Source organism: Ictalurus punctatus, chromosome 29, assembly GCF_001660625.3.
Source record: "Ictalurus punctatus breed USDA103 chromosome 29, Coco_2.0, whole genome shotgun sequence".
In the NCBI taxonomy this organism is placed as follows: domain Eukaryota; kingdom Metazoa; phylum Chordata; class Actinopteri; order Siluriformes; family Ictaluridae; genus Ictalurus; species Ictalurus punctatus.
Window position 1 is genome coordinate 10,847,052 of NC_030444.2, and position 24,481 is coordinate 10,871,532.

Here is a 24,481-nt window from a genome sequence, read left to right on the forward strand (position 1 = left end):
TTTCTTTTGAAGAAGCAGGTGTGATATATCTTCTAGTTCATCACTCCTACTGAGAGCCACTGATGCATCATAGGATGTAATTTTACAGACTGCTGAATAGATGCATTTTCACAGCCGTAGGGGAGTGTCACAGCAAGGGGTTAATGCCACCAAACTGGCATCCCACCTCCCTTGTTCAGTGCCGTGTCTCTATTATAGACACTCCATTATACTACGCCAATGTTGGACTAATGCTTTTGCTTGCTGGAATGCTACCTGGAGGGGAAATGCATGCTGGGCCAGGAGGCTCAGGAGAAATTTTTTCTGTTACTCGGTTGCATCACTACTGGGTACAGGAAAAAAAATCTATACATTTATTTTCAAAATGCTTTGTTTTTATGACCTGGATAATATTACACCTACCATTCAAATAATGAGTTTGAATCCATAAAATTGTATGGATCTTCAAACATGGTACTTCATTTTCTGCTAGCCTGGACTAGTTTTACATGGAAAAAGTTTTTATTTATTTATTTATTTTTGTTCTTGAATGCTCGATTCTGATTGGCCAGAAGGTGTTGATAAATTTTCTATAGCAGTGCGGCTCAGGCAGTATACCCAGATGTAACTTTATATCAATGCACTTGTTCTAATAAATTTTAGTTCCTATGGTAACAACTTATACAACTTATACATTTTTTTCTTCTCATTTGTTTATTTTATTCACTACAAGAGTGAAGACAAAAAAAGAGACTTAGGGACTGTGGGAACAACTGGTTATAGCTGTTACAATGTGAACAATAAAAGGAACTTCGCATGGGTGTTCCACAGCATTAAAAGTAACTCGAAAAGGACAAAAAAATATGATTCATCGTTCTTTAATGAAGAGAAAATGGTTAGCTTTGGCAAATTGCTGTGGTATAAAAAGGAGAAAAGACTTTGGGATGTGGGTTTATAACACACAGCACTATTTTTTTCAGGCAAGTTTTCCAGTTCCTGTAGTAATAATAATACATTGATTTAAATGTTAAGTATTTTAGGTAAGTATATATGTGCCAAAAGCTCTATATTGTATTTAACCCTGATATTGTGGAAACAAATGTGTTTAGAATGCACTAATGCTTAACATAGTACTACTTTCAGAGCAGTAAGCCAAGTCAACATCAAAAGCCCTCTACTAAGAGATGCAGTGGTATGTGTGTGTTCATATATCTGTTTATCTCTCTTTAACTGGCATCAGATCACACCCAGCTTTCGTAAGCTGAAGGCCAGAGACTTCCTACAGTACAGTACACACAATTTATTCACCACTAACACGAACACATGCTCATCCACGCACACATACACACTGTTAAAGACTGAACATATCTGCACGCTCGTTCCATCATGGCTTGTACCTGTAGAGTCAGTTTCCTTCCAGTTGTAATGAATCATCTGTACGTGGCAATGATTATGCCTGAGGTTTAATACACTTCTAAACCAGGAAACGAAAGAGAAAATGAAAAGGCGCTCAGCGTCAGGCTAAATGATAGAGCGAGGGAGTGAGATAAAGCGAATAAGTTGCTCGGAGATTAATATTTTCACATGCTCATGCAATTACTGGCCTCTTTGAAAGCGAATCAGTGCACTTGCGGTCCCTGCCGGTAGATCTTATCCAACCTGCCGGATCCCCCCTCCACACCCAACACACACATGCGCACACAAATTTCAATTCCAGAAGTCCTCCAAAAGGGACTGCTGGACCGTGACACTCTATTTCTACGGCAATGCCAGTGTCAGTCACGCATATCCTATTGAGATTGCTCAATCCCGCTGTTACACACGTCCAAGCGCATTGAGTACGGTGAGTGGGGAGTTGCTGCTACTTTCTCAGATCATTCCTGCAGTCTACAATCATTAGGTGGTGCGTAGAGTCAGACTGATTCGAATGCAGGGGTAGTTAAGGCTGTAAACAGGGAGCTGGATGATGTAGAGGAGTAGACAGTGAAGAAGCTGAGATTGTACAAGAGATACCAGTGTCTGGTTGTGTGTGTGTATGTTTTGTAATATTTACATATTCAAATGACAAATGCTTTCTATGCAGATTAGGCATGATGCTACAAAGCAACAAATCCAAACCGCTGGCTTGAATGATTCCGCAAATCAGTGCTTGTGATCCAACCTCTCATTAAAAGTGTATGAAGACATTAAGAAGAAACAAAGCTAGCAGAGAATGTTTGTGCCTCTGGAGAGTGTATGTAACTAGCAAAGATAGCTTGCTTTGCAGATCTGCCAATGAAGCTAGGACAAATAGCACGTAAATAAAATAAATGGTCTGCACTTTTATCCAAAGTGTTTTACAGTGTTTCTCATTCACCTATTCACTCACACACCAATGGTAGCAGAGCTGCCATGCAAGGCACTAGCTTGCCATCAGGAGCAACTTGGGGTTGAGTGTCTTGCCCAAGGACACTTCAGCATGTGGAGTCACATGGGCCGGGAATCAAACCGCCAACCCTACGATTAGTGGACAACCCACTCTACCACCTGATCCACAGTCCATATCGCAGGAGGCACCAACCCTGTTCCTGGAGATCTACCTTCCTTCAGGTTTCATCTCCAACCAAAAACAAACACACCTAGTTTAATTGATCAAGAACTTTTTTAAGGCAACGGTTAGATGGTCTAGTGGGCACGACTATGGTTGGAACTAAAGTCTTGAGGAAGGTAGATCTCCAGGAGCAGGGTTGGTGACCATGCTGTATAGGAATTTGTGGAGCTTTTCTGTGATTGTTGTGGCCAAAAGTGCTTGATTTTTGTGTTATTTATTTTATTTTTTTTTTACCAAATTTGCGATGCAACTTGCGGCGTTTTTTGTGCTTTTTTTGCGGCAAACTGCTTGAATTGGAGAAACTGCAATCTGTTTTTTGGTAAATGTGACCTTTTATCTGTACTCCTATTCGACGCACGTGAATTGAAGAGGGCTTTGGCTGAACGTGCGTTGTGATCCCATCACGTGATGCGTCTCGGCCAGAATCCACAGAAAATCTGTGGTAATTTCAAAAAATTAGAAGAGCCTCAGAATATTGCCGAGTTTGCTTCATTTTGCATCCATTTCCGTGAACGAAAAATCGCAAAGTACCTGAGGGACTGATTTAAGTAAAAATATAAATAAAACTAAGCTAAAAATAAAAACATTTAGCTATGGTGAATGTACGTAGCTAGTAGAGGTAGCTTGCTTTGCAAATCTGTCAGTGAAGCTTGTACTAAGCGTCGCTTTATGTAAATAAGTTGGACTTTATGTACTGTAAATAAATCTTGCCTACTCGCACGAATCAGTCCTCTGTGGTTTCTCTTCACTTTTTCCCCGGCCTCCATTTCCCATCAATCCCTCACCTGGAACTGATCATTCACACACCTGTTTCCTATCTTCATGGACTATTTAAGATTCACACGCACTCCCTTTCTCTGCAAAGTCTTGTTTTGCCCTGCTGATATTACTGAGTGCTTTCATTGCTGTTTATCTTGCTTGTGTATGACTCTGGACTGTTTATGCGGTTTTGAACCTTCACTGCCTGCCCTGACCTTCTACCTGTCTAATTACTATATCTCAGTTTCGCAGAGGATATTGTGTTTGCCTATGATTGACCTCTGAATGCCTTTACGTCTGTTTATACTTGTATATTTAATAAAGTTGCACATGGATCCCCACTCTGTTGACCCCTTATTACACCTACTGAATAGATGATATAGGAAAGGTACTACTGTTTCTCTTTGGAATTCACAAAAAAAAAAGAAAAAAAGAAAAAAAAAAGTACATGCCATGCAACAATAGTTGATTACATGCCCACTAGAGACAAACTACAAATGACACGAGGGAACATATAGATAGATCCCATGTCCTAAGTTTAGTCAATAATATTACTTTTTGACTAAATGCATCACTGGATGTAGGAACATGATTCCTACGCAAACAATAGTTCAGTATTTCAGATTGAATCCAGTATTCAAAATTAATTTCTAACATGTTATAACGTATAGCATTCATAAATAATGGTAATGAGTCTTTATTGATCACATATACACTATAGCACAGTGAAATTCTTTTCTTTGCATACCCCAGCATGTCAGGAAGCTGGGGTCAGAGTGCAGGTTCAGCCATGATACAGCACCACTGGAGCAGAGAGGGTTAAGGGCCTTGCTCAAGGGCCCAACAGTGGCAGCTTGAACCCCTGACCTTCCGATCAGTAACCCAGAGCCTTAACAGTGAAGCCACTTGGGGTGAGCTGTTATAGGAAAGTAATCAATGACATGGAAGTATTGCAATTATACCACAGCAAATTTCCCCTCGAATACATTTTTTTCAACAAATTCAAGAATGGCGCATCATGCTTTTTATCCATTTGTAGTTACATTTAAGGTTGTGGAATGTACATAGAAGAAGTTACATTACGACGGCTAGAATCAATCATTCCCTGTCGTTTTATTTATTTATTTGTTTGTTTGTCTTACAGGTTATCTCATTTAAATACGAAGGAAAACAAATCGATTGTCCTGTTACAAATAAAGCAGAAATTCTCAGTTTTGAAGACATTCCCATGATGGAAAACATCAGTGCTGACACTGGAAACGTTAAATAAACATCTCCCAGAAACCTTATTCCAACATATCAACGATTAGATGTTTCTGTTAGTGAAATGTCAACTTTAAAACAAAAAAATAATCTGTGAATTATTAGCCTTAGATTATATTGATCATCCACACACACACACACACACACACACACACACACACACACACACACACAGTGATAATTTTATGATTACAAATCAGCCATTTGAAACATTTCTGTTACGATCTTGACTCTATGGTTACAATTTTAAGGGGTCGTGGCCAAATGCAGTAATTTTTTTGCATTGCGAAATAATTTGTTACAACTTGCAGTTTTCTGAACTCGAATCTCGATTTGTAAATCCTACGATGAGATATCAAGCATTTGATATTTGAATGAGCGTGTGACAGATTTGAGTGCAGCTTAATTACTTTTTAATATATTTTAGCTGAAAGGCATTTTTTTTTTTTACATCTTCAGCTTCATCATCTCCTCTGATGCTTTCAGTGTTCTTCTGTGGAATTCTGCTGAATGGCCATAATTGACCATGTAGTATATTGAAATATGTTGCAGTTAGCACAACACATTAGGCACAAATGAGCTGTAATTTCAACATGCTGTATAAATCTCAGTTTGCTCCAGAAGCTGAAGGTCTTCTCCAGCTTTTACGCATTTGTTTGGAAGTCGCTGTGGACATTCAGTGTGTGTCTCACATTCACACAGTTGGAACGAGAAGGTCAGAAGGGCTGCGTCCTGGAGGGGACGAGGGTTAAGTGTGTTTTCCTTTTTTTTTTTCTTTGTACCTGAAGGGCACTACGATCACAGCTAGAGCAGCAGGTGTGTGTGTGTGTGTGTGTGTGTGTGTGTGTGTGTGTGTGTGTGTTCACTCACTCACTTTTCATCCAATGCATGACACACTGGAGCATAGAGGGATGGATTCTTGCCCGCAGGGCTGCCAGTATGCTACAGAAAGAAACAAAAAAAGCTGTAGGCTGTTAATATTGTTTACATTTCGAATTCAGATCACACAAGATGTGAGGAAATACAAAAATCAATAAAGTGTTATGTGTACATGAGGGATCTACATGTGGAAAGAATGTCCCATTTGTCTAGCTAACAGTTCTGTTTAGCACATTTTTGAAGTGTGTGTGTATATACAGTATATAATATAATAATTTATATATATATTCCAAAAATATATATATTCCAAAAAAGTATGCTGTGTAATATGTAATAAAATCAGAATGCAATGATTTACAAATCTCATAAACCCATGTGTTATTCACAATAGAACATAGAAAACTATCAAGTGTTCAAACTGAGGAAATGTACCATATTAAGAAAAAAATAAGGTAATTTTGAATTTGATAGCTGCAACATGTCTCAAAAATGTTGGGACAGGCCAGTAAAAGGCTGGAAAAGTAAGTGTTACTAAAAAGAAACAGCTGGAGAAACATTTTTTCAACTAATTAGGTTAATTGGCAGCAGATCAGTAACATGACTGGGTATAAAAAGAGTATCTTAGAGAGGCAGAGTCTCTCAGAAGTAAAGATGGGATGGAATCTGGATGGAAGCATGTATTGCTCTAAAACCTGTATATACCTTTCTGCATTGGTGGTGCCTTTCCAGATGTGGAAGCTGCCCATTCCATAGGTACTACTGCACCCCATACCATCAGAGATGCAGGCTTTTGAACTGAGCGCTGATAAAAAGCCGGGTGGTCCCTCTCCTCTTTAGTCCTCTTTAGTTTAGAGGGTGCGCGGTGAAAAATTTCTGTCTCCTTATGTCTCTCAAAATTTCTCTCTCTGTCTCTCTCTCTCTCTCTCTCTCTCTCTCTGCATGTCTGTAGGAGATTTATGTGAGGTGTCAAACATCAGGGTGTTTGAAACACACACAGACATACGAGTGTAAAGGACATGTAGATTAGAGAATAGTGAAAAACAGATAGTCTGGTGGCTGGTCTGGTTATGCTGTGTGTATTAGTTTTTAGTTACAAAAATGTGGTATTAGAGCGCTTATATTTGATGTCCGTGACGTTTGCTACACTATGATGCTGTGAGGTGTGTATATATATGAGAGAAAAAAGATATACATGAAATATTGATATGTGGAGCGCAGCATGTGAGGGAACTTCAGCGCGTTACTGTGACACAGAGCGAGTGTTGTGCCTTGTCTTTTGCTTTCTGCTCACAAGCCACACAAACAGGAGGCCACCTCCTAAACATTCCCGGTGAGAATCCTCAGCGGTTCACAGAGTTTTCTCTTCACACAGACACCTCGCCTGCTGCTTCTCGAAGCACTTCACCCCTCCTCTTCCTCCCCTTCCTCCTCCTCCTCCTCGTCCCAACCACCTATATTTATATTATTACTATTATTGTTGTTTTTTAGGGTTTTTTTTTGCCTCTGTCTCAATATTTTTTAAGCCAGTTCCTTTCAAAGACCATTGCTGTAAATAAATCACCCCTGCTGAGGCTTTATGAAGTGAGTTTCCATCTCATTACTTAACAGCATGCTGAGGAGGAAAACAAAGAATACCAATTCAGAGGGGAAAAAAACAACGAATAATGTTGACCAAAAGGGAATATGTCAGTCACCAAACATAAAATAAATAAATCACAAAAATAAATCATTAGACACATATTTAAAACAGCATAATGAATGCCATATTTATATTTTGTAATAAATAAAACAGCTTTGTTTAGAAAAACTATTTTTTTTTAAATCTCCCATTCACAGTCATGTGTGAGTGGAAAAGCTGTGAGTCAGTAATTGACCGTGATAATCAATCAATCAATCAATCAATCAATCAATCAATCAATCAATCAATCAAGAAATAAATTGATTTATTGATTAAATAAGCATTTATTAGGCATATAGCTTAAATAATAAAATATTTAAATTTGATAATAAATAAAAACAGCTTAGTTTAGAAATATATTAAAAATATAGCTAAATAATAAAACAAAAACACAGCTTTGTTTGACACATGCCTGTCAATTTGTAGTTGACAGTGATTAAGCAAAACAAACAAACAAAATAAACAAATTAAATGTGTACTTATCAAAAATATAGCTAAATAATAAAACATTTGTAAAACACATGGTTGTCAGTTAGTAGTGAGTGATGCAAAAATAATAATAATGATTTAATCAATTAAAGAAAGAAAGATGTACTTATTGAAAATGTAGCTTAAATAAAAAAATATACAGATCTATTTACAAAGACACATGTGTGTCAATCAGTAGTTGACAATAAGTGCATTCTAAATAACACTGGGTTAAAATCATCCAAGCACAATGGCTGGGAAATTATAGGACAGATTTTGAGCTAACACATTTTGAACTCAACTTAACCCATCAAGTTAACTCAACCCAAAGGACAGCTGGCTTAATTTTATGTCATAAATGGGTTCATATTTTCAGGGTTATTTTTATCCTTTGGAAATGTCAGATCTACCACACTAAACACAAATGTCAACTCCTTTACTTATGTACAACAAGGTGTTCAGAAATGTATTGCAAGAGCTGCTAAAGTGGTGTTTATATATAGACTTTAAAGTAAACAACTCAAGTAAGTCCTGAATTTAAGACGAAAAACATCAGATTTTGATCAAAGGACACGTCCAAAAAACTAAGTAACCAACTTACGATCCAGTGGGCGTTACACACAAGATAGCGGTCCATTTAATGTCATGCAAACTGGACTGTTATCGCACATGTTTGCTTTTCATAGTGTACAGAAATGGTTTCATGGATAAATATATTGATACGAACCTTGTTTCTCCAAATAAATAGAACGGTCTGTCCGCATCAAAACCGCTCCCTCCACCTGAGGCGAATTCAGACAGAACACGTTGAGTTGATTTGACAAGGAGCTGGGCTGAGGCGTCGTGGTGGGGGAGGGGTGCATTGATTCATCTGTCAGTGAAAATGACCCAGTTACTAACCCCACGCTTGGTTTACACGAAACTACCCAAAAACTATCTAAGACTGGGAAAATAACCCAATTAAATGACCCCAAAGGCTCAACGCAGAGTTTGGGTAGAAAAAATAACCTAAAAATAACAACAACAAAAAAACGTTCATGCCCGACTCCACATGGTTGTAGCAATAAATAAAAAAACTATGATGAAAAGCATAATACGACATTTAACACATAAATATTTGTAATACATATTCAAAGGGTATTTGTACACTGCACTTGTTGGTAAATTGCTGTGGTATGTAAGAGGAGTAAAACTTTGAGACGGGTGAAACGTTTCAGAACCTGAGCGACATGTCTATTGCTGTTTTGCTTATCCTTTTCAAATAAACGTCATCAGCAATTTATCAGTACGAATTCCATTTACTGAATCCTTAACCCTGTGCGTCGGCCTGGCATGCCCAAATATGGTTTCGCATTTGTCTTTAGGATATGACCATTGTGCCCACTCACGGGTGAAATTGAAAAGCATTCTTAGCTATTAAACAAATAGCACCATGCCATTACATCCAGCCTCCTGTTAGTATTTCAAAAATGGCTTCCCTGCACCGAAGGTCCGCTGATTCACCGAGCCACAGGATGAAATCGCTGGCTCCCCGACTTGCTGATGCATGCGTTATATTCGATTAATATTCCATCGTCGGTGTACTTACACTGGTCCGAGCATGAGGTTCAATTACATGTTCCATTTGAGACCATTAGCAAATACATTACACTGCAAGCTACGTTAGCAGCAGTTATAAATGCTATGCGGACAATACTTATTGAAGTCTATGGAACAACTTAAGCAAATTATGGCCATGTTGATGTTTCGTGGTTTGGAGGTGCACTATTGTGGCCCAGATGATATTTCTCAGTGAAATGACTTCCTTATTAAATAAACCTTTATTTAGTGTATGTAGTGAAAAAAAGCAATAGTATGAGGAAAGCTGCATACTCTAGAAACGTATTTAACAAATAAAGACGTGTAATTATTGATATGTTGAAGATTTCTGCAAATATACAGTAGTTTTTGTCTAACATTAAAGGACGGAGTCTCGAGTGCCAAGGAATTGTCACAGTAAGTTTTCCGCCACAGGAAAGTCTTCAGAACAGTTAACTTTGAACTTTCAGGTTTCTCGGTAACATGACAATGTGCATGTTTTCTTGTTTGTTTGTTTGTTTGTTTGTTTAGTTGATTGGTTGGTTAATTGCTGTGGTATAAGATGAAGAAAACACTTCAGGACATACAGTAATAGAAATTTAATCAACATCGGGTGGTAACAGAGCGGTAACGAACTCCGTGTCGTGTCAGGCCACATCACACCATGTTGTTTTTGTTCATTATTTTCCTATAAAAGCTCACCCCTAAGTGTTGCATTTCTACATGCATAACATTTTTATAAACACTTATGACAGGTTTATGACATCATAATAGTATGCGATGTATTGTCTTAGGTCCTGAATTACAGGGAGATTCGGTTGTTGTGACATTCTGGCATAAGTAACCATAACAAAACCTTATGTCAAGAGACATCTATGCCCGTTGACTCAGCTGGGTGAATACATGTTTATTAAGTGTTTGTGTAGGTAGTCATGGAGGTCTGATGTCCACCTGATGCCAAAATTGATATAAGCTATCACTGTGACAAGCAATGTTTGTTGTATTAAGCACTTATAACTGTTTATATAGCCTTGGTAGTTGATGTGAAAGGCTTATGTAAAAAGTATGACTGCGTAAACACCAACCAGTGTTACCATGAAATGTACTTTTAGTGGCTTTTAGTGTGAATATGTTAGCCTTAAGGTTACCTATAAGCTAGTGTGCTGCAAAACCATGACAAAATTCACATTTAGATGACATATGCATTAAAAATTCACAGTCTCGCTCTACCGCCAATACAGACTTTGAGTGTCTGTATTACAGACTCTGAGTGTCTTTTTTTCAATTTAGATTTTTTTAAATAGTTACAATTACATTTATATAGCGCTTTTCTAGACACTCAAACCGCTTTACATAGTATGGGAGGAGAGGGGGGGATCTCCTCAACCACCACTAGGGTATAGCATCCACCTGGATGATGCGATGGCAGCCATAGTGCGCCAGAACAACACCACACACTAGCTATTGGTGGAGAGGAGATTGATGTAGCCAATTCAGAGATGGGGATTATTAGGGGGCCGTGATAGAGAAGGACCAATGGGGGAATTTCACCAGGACACCGGTGTTATACCCATGCTCTTTACGATAAGTGTTTTTATATTTAATGACCACAGAGAGTCAGGACCTTGGTCTAACGTCTCATCCGAAAGACAGTGCTGTTTTTACAGTATAGTGTTACCGTCACTATACTGGGGCATTAGGCCCCACACAGACCACAGTGTGAGCACGCCCTGCTGGCCTCACTAATACCACTTCCAACAGCAACCTTAGTTTTCCTCAGGAGGTCTCCCATCCAGGTACTGTCCCGGCTCAACCCTGCTTAGCTTCAACCTTGATGACATCATTCTGCACTTCAGCTTCTCATCAGATTTTCTCTCCAATCAAATGCTGTCTAGAATCATAAGTGTCCCACCCCCAACAGTTAGTAAAAAAAAAAGAGATTACAATTACATCATTGGCTCACCATATTACCTCTTTCATTCAGCTGATTAAGCCGTAATTTCAAGGTCATGTTTTTCTTTTTGCTCAATGATTTTTGAACATGCACATCAATAACCAATGACTTCTCTCTTTGCACACTCGAGCGTGTCAGTTTCACAAAGGTAAGGGTCGACATTGATAGCTGCAAAATTGTCTCCATTACTCATACCGTCAAGATCGATGTACTGTTTCGTAAAGCAAGAGATGTAATAACCTTGGTGAGGTGTAGATCATTTTGGATTAGGTGCATGGCTTTAGCGGCTGAGTGTTTAATTGGTGAAAAATAGAACGAATTAGGAAAACTGAGCATTATGCGATCTCCTCCTCTGGGAGGTTTAAAGATGATTGACACCCCTGTGCATTGGTGTATTGTAGCCAATGGTGTAAATAAGCATCTTGTATTAATCACCGGCAGCATTGGTGTCTCTGTGGGTTAGATTACAGTACTTGTTTGTGTATCCGGAAGATTTATTTTAGCTCCATGCTCTTTGACTGGACAGTACAATGCTATGTATTAGACACCGGCCTCATTAATATTCGGGCCATGACGCTAAATGTAGAGTCATCCTGAAAGACCTCAGGAGCCAAGATCCCTTATAAAAGCAGCTCAGCTCTTCCCACCCACTGCAGCAGGGGTTTTACGGTTCACCAGCTGAAGAGAAGGTCAGCCTTGGGCCAGAAGTACATCACTTTGCACTCATTATAGAGCTTTGTGTCTCTTCTGATCGTCTTCTTAGTGTTGAGCTACCCTTATGGAAGAGGCACATCTATACTCCTTATTGGGTTCTCCATTCGTTCGTTAGTTCTTTTGTTTTTATCAGTCAGAGCGATCACAGATACACGGTCTGCGTTGATCTATAGTTTTCTACCCGAACAATAATCATAATGGCAATCTGCTATTGTACTATTCTAGACTAAATCTAAGTAGCAAAGTCCTTGATGTGAGAAAGAATTTAGTTGCTTACACCTTACTTATTAAGGTCCCGATTGTGATTGGTCAGAAGGTGTACATTATATTTGCATGTATGGAGTTAATTATATGCCAAATCTTTCAAATAAAATAATATAATCCGCAAGTATAAATATATATATTCACACCGATCAGTCACAGCATTAAAATTACCCACCTAATATTGTGTACGTCCCCCTTGTGCCTTCAAAACAGCTCTGGCTCATCGAGGCACGGGCTACACAAGATCTCTGAAGATGTGCTGTGGTTTCTGGCACCAGGATGTTAGCAGCAGATCCTTTAAGTCCTGTAAGTTGCAAGATGGGGTCTTCATGGATTGGACTTATTTGTCCAGCACATCCCACAGATGCTCAATTGGATTGAGATCTGGGGAATTTGAAGGCCAATCACCTTGAACTCTCAAGTCCTTCAAACCATTTTTGAACAATTTTTGCAGTGTAGCAGGGCGCATTATCCTGCTGAAAGAGGCCACTGCCATTAAGGAATACCGTTCCCGTGTACGGGTGTACTTGGTCTGCAGCAATGTTTAGGTAGGTGGTACGTGTCAAAGTAACATCCACATGAATGCCAGGACCCAAGGTGTCCCAGCAGAATATTGCCCCAGAGCATCACACTACCTCCTTCAGCTTGCATTCTTCCCATAATGCATCCTGGTGCTATCTCTTCCCCAGGTAAGCGACGCACACATACACAACCGGCCGTCCACCTGATGTAAAACAAAACGTGATTCATCAGACCAGGCACTTTCTTCCATTGCTCCATGGTCCAGTTCTGATGCTCATGTGCCCATTGTACGTGCTTTTGGCGGTGGACAGGGGTCAGCATGGGCACTCTGACTGGTCTGCGACTATGCAGCCCCTTACACAGCAAACTACGATACACTGTGTGTTCTGACACCTTTCTATCATAGCCAGCATCAATTTGTGCCACAATAGCTGTTCTGTGGGATCGGAGCAGACGGGCTAGCCTTTACTCCTCATGCGCATCAATGAGCTTTGTGCACTCATGACAGTGTTGCCGGTTCACCAGTTGTCCTTCCTTGGACCACTTTTGGTAGGTACTAACCACTCCATTCCAGAAACACCCCACAAGACCTGACGTTTTGGAGATGGATCTCAATTTGGCCCTTGTCAATGTCATTATGCCTGCCCATTCTTCCTGCTTCAAACACATCACCCACCCCTTGACAGGTGCCACTGTACTGAGATAATTAATGTTCACTTCATCTGCCAATAACCTTAAAGCAAAAGATCTAATCTCACCTCTCTTCCTTATCCATCCACCATTCTGGATTATTCTGGGTTCATTTTACTCAGCAACTGATATCATGAGGCTTTCACAAAATGTCAGGTCTCCTGAATAACCATCATCTCTCATGTTTTTTTCCCCAAGTTTTTAAGAGGTCCATAATCATGTCCACTTCACTACTGCAATTTCTCTAAGTGCTATACATGCTTACAATGCAGTTCAAAGATCAAACTTAATCAGCAGTGTAATTATGGTAGCTTCTCTTCACATATCTGTTCTGTTTTTAGCTGATGCCCAATGTCTTCCATTCTCCGGTACAACGCGTACAAAAAAGCACGATTTATAAACCCACAGCTTAAAAGACTGTATCCTATTAAGACCATGGAAGTCTTAGTACCTCTTATTCAGTTTACTTTTTTCCTTGCTAGTGAAGATCTCTTAAAATATGAATCATTATGGAGTAATATTAAATATTAAATATGAAACAGGGCCACCATATTTCAATAAGTCACATATTAATGGAAATTCAGAAAAACTGCCAAAAATAAAGCTGGAAGGAAGACAGGCGACCTTTGAGTGGATGTGAATGAGCACCAGAGATCTCCACTACCCAGGCAACCAGCAAATAAATAGTCCTTAATATAAGTAAAAGCATCTTGTTAATTCCTCAGCTTTGATGAGAGAGAAGAAAAGTACAGACTGAACAAAAAAGAAAATGTGGGTTGTACAGCGTTGTTGAATTCTTGAGTCTGATTGGTCTGAAGGTGTTGCTTAATTTTCTATAACAGCACCTTATTGTGTCTAGACTAATGGCTAATTCCAGTCTAGACTAATGGCTAATGGCAGGTGCGCCACATAATTTAAGACTTGGAATAAACAGAATTCAAACATGTGTCCTTATTTAATAAAGGTGGATGTAGAATAGTTTTCTGTAAGGAGATGATTGTTTAACATTTATGGAAGGAGTCTCAGAGCAGGACAGTTTTGTGGATGGAGGTTATATACACATGTTGTTATATGTAACTATATTGGAGATGTTAGTATGAACGGATCAATAAAGTATGTGTCATTCTTTAATTAATAAACAGTCAAGGAATAAACACTTTTGGCATTTAAGGAAGGAGTCTCCAGAGTCAGCACATTGTAACAATCTGATAATATTTACAATGGATAGATTTGCAGTTTCTCAGTCACATGACACGCTGCATTTCTGTTTTAAGAAAGAGTGATGAAACAACTGCTTATAGGTGCTAAGTGATAACAGGGACTAACTTGTTTTGTGCAACTGTTACTGAATAGAAAATATTACATGTCGTTCCTTAATTTAAAAAAAAACAACAAAAAACATTGTCTATGGTATAAGAGGAATAAACACTTGGTGTTATAGGAAAATAATCACATCACCTTGTCCTGCTTTAATACTTATACAGTATATTTAGGGGGAAAAAAAAGGTATCTTAACAAGTGAACATATTTTGAATATAGGCCAATTTGTCCAATATTTTTTGTTTTTGCAGATCGTTTTGCTTCTTGATAGAAATAAATGCTTAACATTTAATACAATTATCTTCCAGTATTAACAAGGAAGAATTTCAAGCTTGAAAGTGGTACAGCATGTCTAAAAATAGGCTCAGTACTAGTTACATATTTGTTTTGATTATTATTATTAGCGTATAATAGGAAAGTTTGACTAAATACAAGCTTGTTTCACTTTCTAAGCAGTGTTACATCTTAGACGCCTTTAATTATCAGGCTAATTCGGGCTTGCTTTCACAAAAGACTCGCAATTCTAGTGGCGTTTGTACCGCTTACTTCAAGATGAAAAATGTCGAGAAGCACCTGGACATTAGGCCAACTCTCTGTTGTGTCTGAGAACAAACCAAGATTCAGTAATGCTGTTTGTGAAGACATTAAAGTTGAATGCGTTTTCATGAGTCGAGCAGCGTTTTTCGGTGCATTAGTGTAAATAATTCAGGAAGAACCGAAGACATACATAAATTACTGTCACCTCTCCACATTCTGCTGTGCTGAACCATAAACTTGGCAGTGCGATTAGGAAGACTTCCTGTCCGCTAAATCGCCCTGCAATCGCTAAACTAAATGGGCAAAGTGGTGCATTTTCCTAGCACTTTCCGCCACCGTGCTGTGCTCTTCCTGGTCGCCTAAATTGCCAAGTTAATTATTCGCCTATTTTGCAGCAGCTTCGTGGGTTTGTGAGGCCTGACAGGTCTGAGAGGTGCGGCATGTGGCAGACAGCCCGCACTGAGAGAATGCTGATAATAACGGACATTAACTACAGCGAAGTGAATTCATCTTTTTAAAGCACTTTAAAGTGGATAGTTTTATGGATCACAGACATTCATCATTTAGAGAATGGTGCATTTTATACAGCTGAGTGTAAGATACTGAATGCCAATGAATGCTGGATTCTGATTGGACAGAGAGAAAGGTGCGGTAAGAGGCTTTCTGACTGTCCAAACGTTACACAAATTGGTTTATATTTTATTCTAGTATTGCAGCCGTGTTTAATAATGTCTGAGACAGAAATCATTTCAAACTAACAAGCTGAACGGACTCTGTGAATTCTGGCTTGGACAATCCCTCAACTTCAGCTACATCAGTCGATAGTTGCACTTGGGACTGTTGTTGTTTTCAAAAATATAAGCAAATTGGCTTCATTTCAACATTGTGACCCCGACCAGGCAGTTACTAAGGATCAGGACATATTCATGATAATGAGTGTGGCCTTTATTTTACCTTCATGTCTCACAGCGTGGTCATGAAAGCAATCTCTTTTAAAACGCATTATACGTTCAATCCAAATAATGTATTTATATACGTTTTCATCGCTGGTACATGAGTAAGAGCTCCTCCTTGGGGAAAACCTGAAGCCTGATAAAACGAGCGAGTGAGCGTCAGCCCCATGATGTGCTTCAAGTCTCAAATGTAGAGAGGCTCAACGGTGGTCTGTGTGGTACAGATGGAAAAGTGAAAAGAGACTGAAAGGTCACAGCTGTAAGCTGTAATCTCCCACTGTCTTATTAAAACTGTAGAGAATAACAGGCATCACGTGTGCAAATGAGGGCCACTGAAACACTCTTCTCTTGCTCCTGCTGCCTTTCTCGGTCTCATTTCTTTAAGTTCAGTTACTGTATTTGTTGATTAGCAGCCTGGGTTCGTGAGTAATGGTGAGACTAGCGGCTTATTTTCAAAGGGGCCAACGAATGAATGACTAAATAAATAAAGCGTATGTATGAGTCAAATGTAGCACCTCATATAAAATAAATCAAATGAAATAAAATAACACGCATCTCAAATCGAAGTAACTGTGCATTCAAGTCCTCCTGGGTTGGTAAGTTGTAATTACGACGTCAGGTGCGTTTACGTCGCTTTGGTGACTCAGATGGCGGTGTATATTCGCTTAATTAATTACAAAAAAAGTACAGCGAGGTTTTTTTTTTTTTTAACTCTACTTCTAGAAAATGAAGAGCAAAGAATGCACATCAGGTGTGTTTTGCTGTTTTGTGATTTTAATCAATTTATGAAGCCACTGGAAACTTTCCCGTTACATATTATATTGGAATTGTACAATGCTATCGTATTTTGTGCAGGCAGTTAGCTTGTTTAATCGTAAGTAAAAAAAGCCTGACTAAGACATGTCACTGCTAAGTACCCATAAGTAGTGTGGTTTATATTGATCAGAAATCAGCTTCTGAGATGAGTAAACATTCAATTTCAACAAATTTACTGTCAACGACAGACGTTGCATCCATTGACTCCGCAATGTTTTCTTACTGACACGCCCCCAAACTCTGGGCTCAAAGAAGTTTTCCCACTCGTAATTCCGCCTTTGTGGTGGTGTTTATGCGCATTCGACTCGTAAATACAATCTTTCTAACTTGACTCGAATGCACGATAAAATCATTTATCAATTGATCAATCTACATCTGTCAATATCATCAAAAACGGGAACACGGAGGCTTAGAGCTAAGCACGTTTGCCTTAAACCTCCAACGTTGGGAGTTCGATTCCTGCTGCGTCCCTGTGTGTGTGGAGTTTGTATGTTCTTCCAGTGCTGCGGGGGTCTCCTCCAGGTACTCCGGTTTCCTCCTCCAGTCCAAAGACATGCATGGTAGGCTGATTGGCGTGTCCAAAGTGTCCGTAGTGTGATGGATTGGCACCCCATCCAGGGTGTACCCTGCCTTGTGCCCGATGCTCCCCGGGATAGGCTCCAGGTTCCCCGTGACCCTATAGGTTAAGCAGTGTAGAAAATGGATGGATGGAACACTCAAAATTCTACATAAACCTACAGCTGACTATATATTGCAAACAAGACAAGTCCTCTCTCTTCTCTCCCTCTCTCTGTCATATTTAACGCACCTCATTAGCTCTCTTTTTATTCAGAACACTCCATCATTTCTTTTATAAGTAACCTCCTAACCTTTCCTTACCATTTCTGATGACGAGGCATCTTTCAAACGGCTCATAATCAGAAATGATGCACCAGACCATAAGTGTGGGTGAAGGCCAAGAAAACCAATTAGGACGAACAGTTATGTTATTGTCATTATTTCATTATTTCCACGTTTTGCTAGCGATTAACTTGTAGTGATTTGATTATTCGGTTTAATTCCTGTAGTTTATATAAGACACTGGCAACTGTTGTGATACATGTCATTTTATAGGGAAAGTAAAAACACAGTAAACCGGGGGAAAACAGAAATACTGTATTTTCAATATTTTACATAATGCTTTTCTAATGTTCCTTATAGAATCCATGACATGCTTCCACATAGCTGACATTTTTCTCTTTTTTTTTTCTTTTTTCTTTCTTTCTATTTTTGCCTGAGAATTTTCAGTGGATGTCAGTATATACGTTAGGGATTTTGCCACACCCCTAATGTACAGTAAATTGATATCTAGATCATACAGTGATGTATTGTATTTCACATCAGACAGCTAAAAACATTCCTCGTGTTCCGCAACAGAAAATGCAAATATTACTAATATGAAATGGTGAGAAGGGGGCGGGGCTTCTAGAGAAGTCAGTTAATATCGAAGAGTGCATGACACATACACAATTATCAATCGTTCCACATTTGTATGCATGTGTGTAGGGGGCAAAGGACATGTACAGAAGACAATACTCTTTTGGAGTATTTTTGAGTGACAGCTTGTACTGATGTGCGTTGATGTTAAATTGTTAAGTTCCTACTCAAAGCACACTGTGTACACAAGATTGGCAGGTCTGCATTATGTGTGCTATATAACATGAGTGCAGTTTAAATGTATTTCCTAAGCTGTCATTTAAATGCCAGGAACATTCTGGATCAAGAAATAAAAACAAGTGTAGTTGAAAAGTCAAAGTAAATCATGTCGAAAGCTGAAAAAGAAAGCACAATGGCAAACTTTAAAGCATTTTTTATTTTATTTTATTGTATATATCGCTTTATTAGAAAATAATGCTCCCTGTATTCCTTTGGCACTGCCACAGTTTCAGACACAGTGAAATATTATATTCTTTGCGACTAGATGACGAACTGCAAGAAGCAACAACACAGACAGACAGAATTCAGAAAGAATGAGATCAGCTGAACCTGAATCTGACCGTTGTACACAAAGAAAGTCTCCTTTCAGAAGACAATATTGCAGTCAGGTTTTTCATTAACAGCAAACAGTCAGCTATATCGATGCTCAGTAACATTGTATTCTGGTCTATGTAATGCTATTGTTAAACTGGACCAAGGAGCACTTCTTTTACGGCATATGGACGGCCAGGTGTGTGTGTGTGTGTGTGTGTGTGTGTGTGTGGGTGTGTGTGTGTCACTTATTTGGGAAAGAAACAGCACCAGAATGCACTATGGGAAGAAGGCAAGCTGGTGGAGGTAGTGTGATGGTCTGGGCAATGTTCTGTTGGGAAACCTTGGGTCTTGGCATTCATGTGGATGTTACTTTGACACGTTCCAACTACCTAAACATTGTTACCGACTGAGTACATCCCTTCATGGCAATGCAATTCCCTAATAGCAGTAGCCTCTTTCAGCAGCTTAATGCGCCCTGCTTCACTGCAAAAATGGTTCAGGAATGGTTTGAGGAACATGACAAGGAGTTAGTTCAAGGTGTTGACTTGGCCTCCAAATTCCCCAGATCTCAATCTGATTGAGCATCTATGGAAGTCTTGGACAAACAAGTCGGATCCATGAAGACCCCAGTTCGCAACTTACAATACTTGAAGGATCTGCTGCTAACGTCTTAGCAGTGCCGGAAACTACGAGACACCTTCAGAAGTCTTTTTTGGTGATGTTTTGGTGGCACAAGCGGGACCTACACAATATTAGGCAGGTGGTTGTAATCTTATGGCTGGACACCAGTCCGGGTTTAAAAACCAAACCATTCAGCCGAACCTTTTTCTCTTAATTTGTGTCCATGTTAAAGTGACGTCCTCATTCTCTGAAAACTGTACAACTCTACTCTGGTCCCTGGTCGGTATCATCTTATTATTATATTAGTCTAATAATACCCTACATTGACATTTTACTGAATACGCATGTTTTAGTGCTCACTCTAAAGTTGGATTAAGCTAGTAGAATGAGAAAGCTGTTGATTATAAATAAGGAGACCTGAAAAGGTGCGGTGCAAAACACACAATGAAAAGTTCTAATGAAGAGATGTATTTGTTAATAAATATAGCTATTTCCAATCAAAATATCTGAATTATTGTTAGAGCAGATTGTGAATAGGAAACCAAGCTGACTTGATGGTTCAGAAGTAGTTTGCTCGTTTTCCCAAATAGGTCACCTGCCAATTCCCACCAGCATCCAGATGTGCACTAACATACGGCAGGTACAAAACTGTGACGAAGCTAGCTACAGTGATAATGACATATACATCTGCACAGTGAAATTCTTTTCTTTGCATACTCCAGCATGTCAGGAAGCTGGGGTCAGAGCACAGAGTAAGCCATGATATAGCACCCTTGGAGCAGAGAGGGTTAAGGGCCTTGATCAAGGGCCCAACAGTGGCAGAGCTGGGGCTTGAACCCCTGACATCCTGAACAGTAACCCAGAACCTGGTAGTGCTGGGACTTGAACCTCTCACCTTCCGATCAGTAACCCAGACCCTGGTAGTGCTGGGGCTTGAACCCCTGACCTTCCGTTCAGTAACCCAGAGCCTTAACTTAATCTGCTGCTCATCCTGCATTATCACAGGGTGGTGTAACAGGCTAAGAGGTACTATCTGCCCTCTTCCAAATAAATGAGCTCGCATGATTGCCTAGTGTCTTTGTGATTGATGGGGATGAGAGAGTATACCAACTCCGCTGCAATGGGATTCAAACTCACAATCTCCCAATGAGTTCTGCTGCGCCACTTGGGAGCCAGTAGTAGTTCAGTTCTGTGGGTCAGTGAAAAGTACAAACTAGTTCAAATGTTCCATCTTTTCATAATCCTGGGTCAGATGGGAATGCATGAGGATATATGAGGTGGGAAAGTTTTGCCATTTGAACTATGAACTGGTTTTGTACATAATACACACTTTTTTTTGCAAGGAAGAATGCACACTAATTGTGCATTAAACCTGCCATAAAAGCTTTGTATATCTGGCATGGTGTTGAAGTCTGTTGAATATCCAATCAGAGGAATATGAATGTGGATATCAGGGGCACCTTTAGTAAAAACTGGAGGCTGTGGACATACACACAGCTAGGCTATTTTCGGTCATTTTTGATGTTCGAAACACGTGAATCGAACAGGGCTTTGACTTTCACATGGCTCGCATTGGCCAAAATCTGCGGCAAATCTGCTGCAATTTTGAAAAATTGCAAGCTTCTCTGATTATTGTGGAATTTGCCTGATTTTGCGTTCATTTCTGCGATCGCAAAAACGCCAACACCTGCAGGGACTGACTGTGGTCTTTTACATTCCATGGCCCTATGCCTGAGCTTGGGTTACTGACTGTGTGTAGTTTCATACTGTATATTATACTGTATTTCTTCATTTCCTCAGGGTTCGCTGGTTTCCTCCCACCTCCCAAAAACATGTTGGCAGACATGTTGGTGACTCTGAGTGTGTCTAAATTGGCTCTGAGTGTGAATGTGTGTGTCATGCAATTGGATGTTCATTGACATTCAATCCCATTGGCATCCAGAGTGTATTCCCACTTCACTCCGAGGGTTTCCAGGATTTTCCGGAAGCTTTGTGCAGCAAAATGTTTACATGGTCAGAATAATAGAGATATAGAGACTTGTATATAAAGCATTTTGTGCTTCACATTATATAATCTTCTCCAAATGATCTTTGTGTGTGTGTGTGTGTGTGTGTGTGTGTGTGTAAGAGAGAGAGAGAGAGAGAGAGAGAAAGAGGCAGAGCCCTTCAATAACTGAACTACACATATCCATCAAACTGTCACTCGGTCCTTTCATTTCTTGCTTTAAGAACTAACCACTCTATCATCCAGCTCACTCCCCCCCCCCCTCTCTCTCTCTCTCTCTCCATAACCAGATCTGCTTTGTAGAATAATTATTTTTACTATCAGCACTTTGCGTATGTGAGGGTAATCTGATTCATCCTATCGAATGGGAGTGTTTATATTCGCCCGCTCCTCTTGTGTTCATCGGGAATGTGTTTAGAGTTGCAGAGAGCAGAGTTCGATGGGATTGATTTGGAGCAAGGCTGTAATTTCATGCTTGTGCTCTGTGCATGTGGGTGTGAGTGCAAGCACATATCCTATAAAAGGCGTCCTTAACGCAGTCAAGTGCAGGTTCGAGGAGGCTCGTGATCTGAGCTGCGGAATTAATATTTCGGTCTGGGATGGGCCAGTATCACAGTATGCTTTAACGAATTTGCTCTCGTACAAAATGCGTGTAGTTGTTGATATGGTGAAGTTTTCTGTGAGGAGATGTTTGTTTATCATTTTTGTAAGGAGTCTCCAGTGTGCATGTGCAATAATTGTTTATGGTTCATTGAACAAACATGAAAAACATTATTTAAACCCTTTCCAATAAATATCTGTAAAGCTTAGGTTTTGCTTTAGTTAAATTTGGCAGTTAACCCCACCTGGCAAAGCAGATCCTGACGGTCAGGTGGAGTTAACTGGCATTATAACCACCAGAGTTAACTGTGTGTGTGTGTGTGTGTGTGTGTGTGTGTGTGTGTGTGTGTGTGTGTGTGTGTGTGTGTGTACGTGTGTGTTTTTTTTTATTTTTTTAATCTTTTTCAATTGGTTTTCTTTATTTAGATTCTGCTTTTTTTTCTGGATGTTTTGCCAATTAACCTCACCTCAAGTCAGCTAATGTTTCTTATGGAAGTCACCCTAGAAGCTGTCCAAACTTTGAATTTGTCTTTGAAACCTGTTGAAATAAGCCTGTAGATTCATGTCAGTTGGTATGAAGCTTTAGGTGTTATATAGCTTCAGGAACACCACCACTGAGCAAAGTTACTCAATGTTAGTTTTACATAGTAAGATTTATGTTTACATGTAGTTCTCTGTACAAGCTCTCTCTGTCCTCCATGATCCTCTGTCTTACAAGCAACAATCAATCCACCGCTTGTTGCTTACAGCTAGAAATCTAGATTCTTTTGCTTAATACATCACTGAAAAAATTGTTTCTTCGCTCCATTTCCCTGCAGCGTGTTCTCCTTACATCAGCACTTAGACTGTTTTATGCTTTGCCACAGAATCTGATTTCTGTTAACAACTCTCTCTCTCTCTCTCTCTCTCTCTCTCTCTCTCTCTCTCTCTCTCTCTCTCTCTCTCTCTCTCTCTCTCTCTCTCTCTCTCTCTCTCTCTCCATATTTCTTCGTTTCTCCTTCTTGCCGATGTTACAGCCGAGTAACTCTGTTTTTCTGTAACTCGATGTGGAAAATAAGATGGGATTTTTCTACCTCATAACCTCCCTGGCATTTTACAGGAGCATAAGATTAGTAAATAAGGTCTGATGTGAGGGAGTGATTCGGTTGTAAACCCAAATAGATGCACGTGTGTGTGTGTGTGTGTGTGTGTGTGTGTGTGTGTGTGTGTGTGTGTGTGTGTGTGTGTGTGTGTGTGTGTGTGTGTGCACTTTATCAAATGTAATACTATAATTTTCACATGATATTAATTGTTATAATGTAAAACCAACTTGCAGTAACTCTGTTTAATAATGGTTTAAAACAAAAGATAATGAATAACTACAAGCAGCGATCTACGGGGTCCAAGCATTTTTGCAATTATCACGCACAGTGGATGTTTCTTTCCAAGGTACATCGAACAATTAAAGGACCAGGACAAAATTTGTTATGATAGCTCGATGCTAATTGTGTGAAATACCTTACTGAATGCTGATTGGATGAAGGCCACCATGTTTTTGAAGTAACCCAGTGTTGATTAAAAATCCAGTTACAGATTAGCAGAGCGATGCAGCACACCAGATTTCCGCTGGAACTGATGTTTTTATTTATTTATTTTCAGCAGGTAAAGAAGAATCAGTGGCGACGTTTAAAGGCAACGAGTTTTTCTGCTATGACCTGTCCATGACCCCCATCCAGAGCAGCACAGACGAGATCACGCTGTCCTTCCGAACCCTGCAGCGGAATGGCCTCATGCTCCACACGGGCAAATCAGCCGATTACGTGAACCTGTCGCTGAAGAGCGGAGCCGTCTGGCTCGTCATCAACCTCGGCTCCGGCGCTTTCGAGGCACTCGTCGAACCCGTCAACGGCAAGTTTAACGACAACGCCTGGCACGACGTCAAGGTCACGCGAAACCTGCGGCAGGTAAGAGAGCGCATCATGGCTTTGTCTGATAAGACATACATCACCAGGATGCTTTAGAAGCTGATTTTTATCTGTCAGGGGTGGCATTGCGGAATACACTGAGGTTGTATTGAACACCGCATCTGCAGATTTTACAAAATGTACCTCCAGCAATAAATCTGTGTTAATTTGAAGCTCCATTTGGATAGTTCATGTCAATGTTAAGAACTCTATAGTGCTGTGTTTAGCCTCTCTGCTTCCCCAGTGCTGCCCATGTGTTATTCAGTTACACTTCACATTCAGTGATCGTCTCAGGACCCTGATTGTGTTTGATTCAAAACTCTCAAAGACTCATGCCT

The 24,481-nt window shown here is 39.7% G+C and overlaps 1 protein-coding gene across 2 annotated transcripts in view; it reads left to right on the forward strand.

Moving 5' to 3' along the window:
• Positions 1–24,481, forward strand: part of nrxn2b (neurexin 2b) — a 659,496-nt gene that overhangs the window by 297,643 nt on the left and 337,372 nt on the right. For both annotated transcript variants that reach the window (XM_047152219.2, XM_017461810.3), the window contains exon 6: positions 23,839–24,143. In XM_047152219.2, coding sequence (XP_047008175.1) covers positions 23,839–24,143 — 305 coding nt within the window. The remainder of the gene's footprint in view (positions 1–23,838; positions 24,144–24,481) is intronic.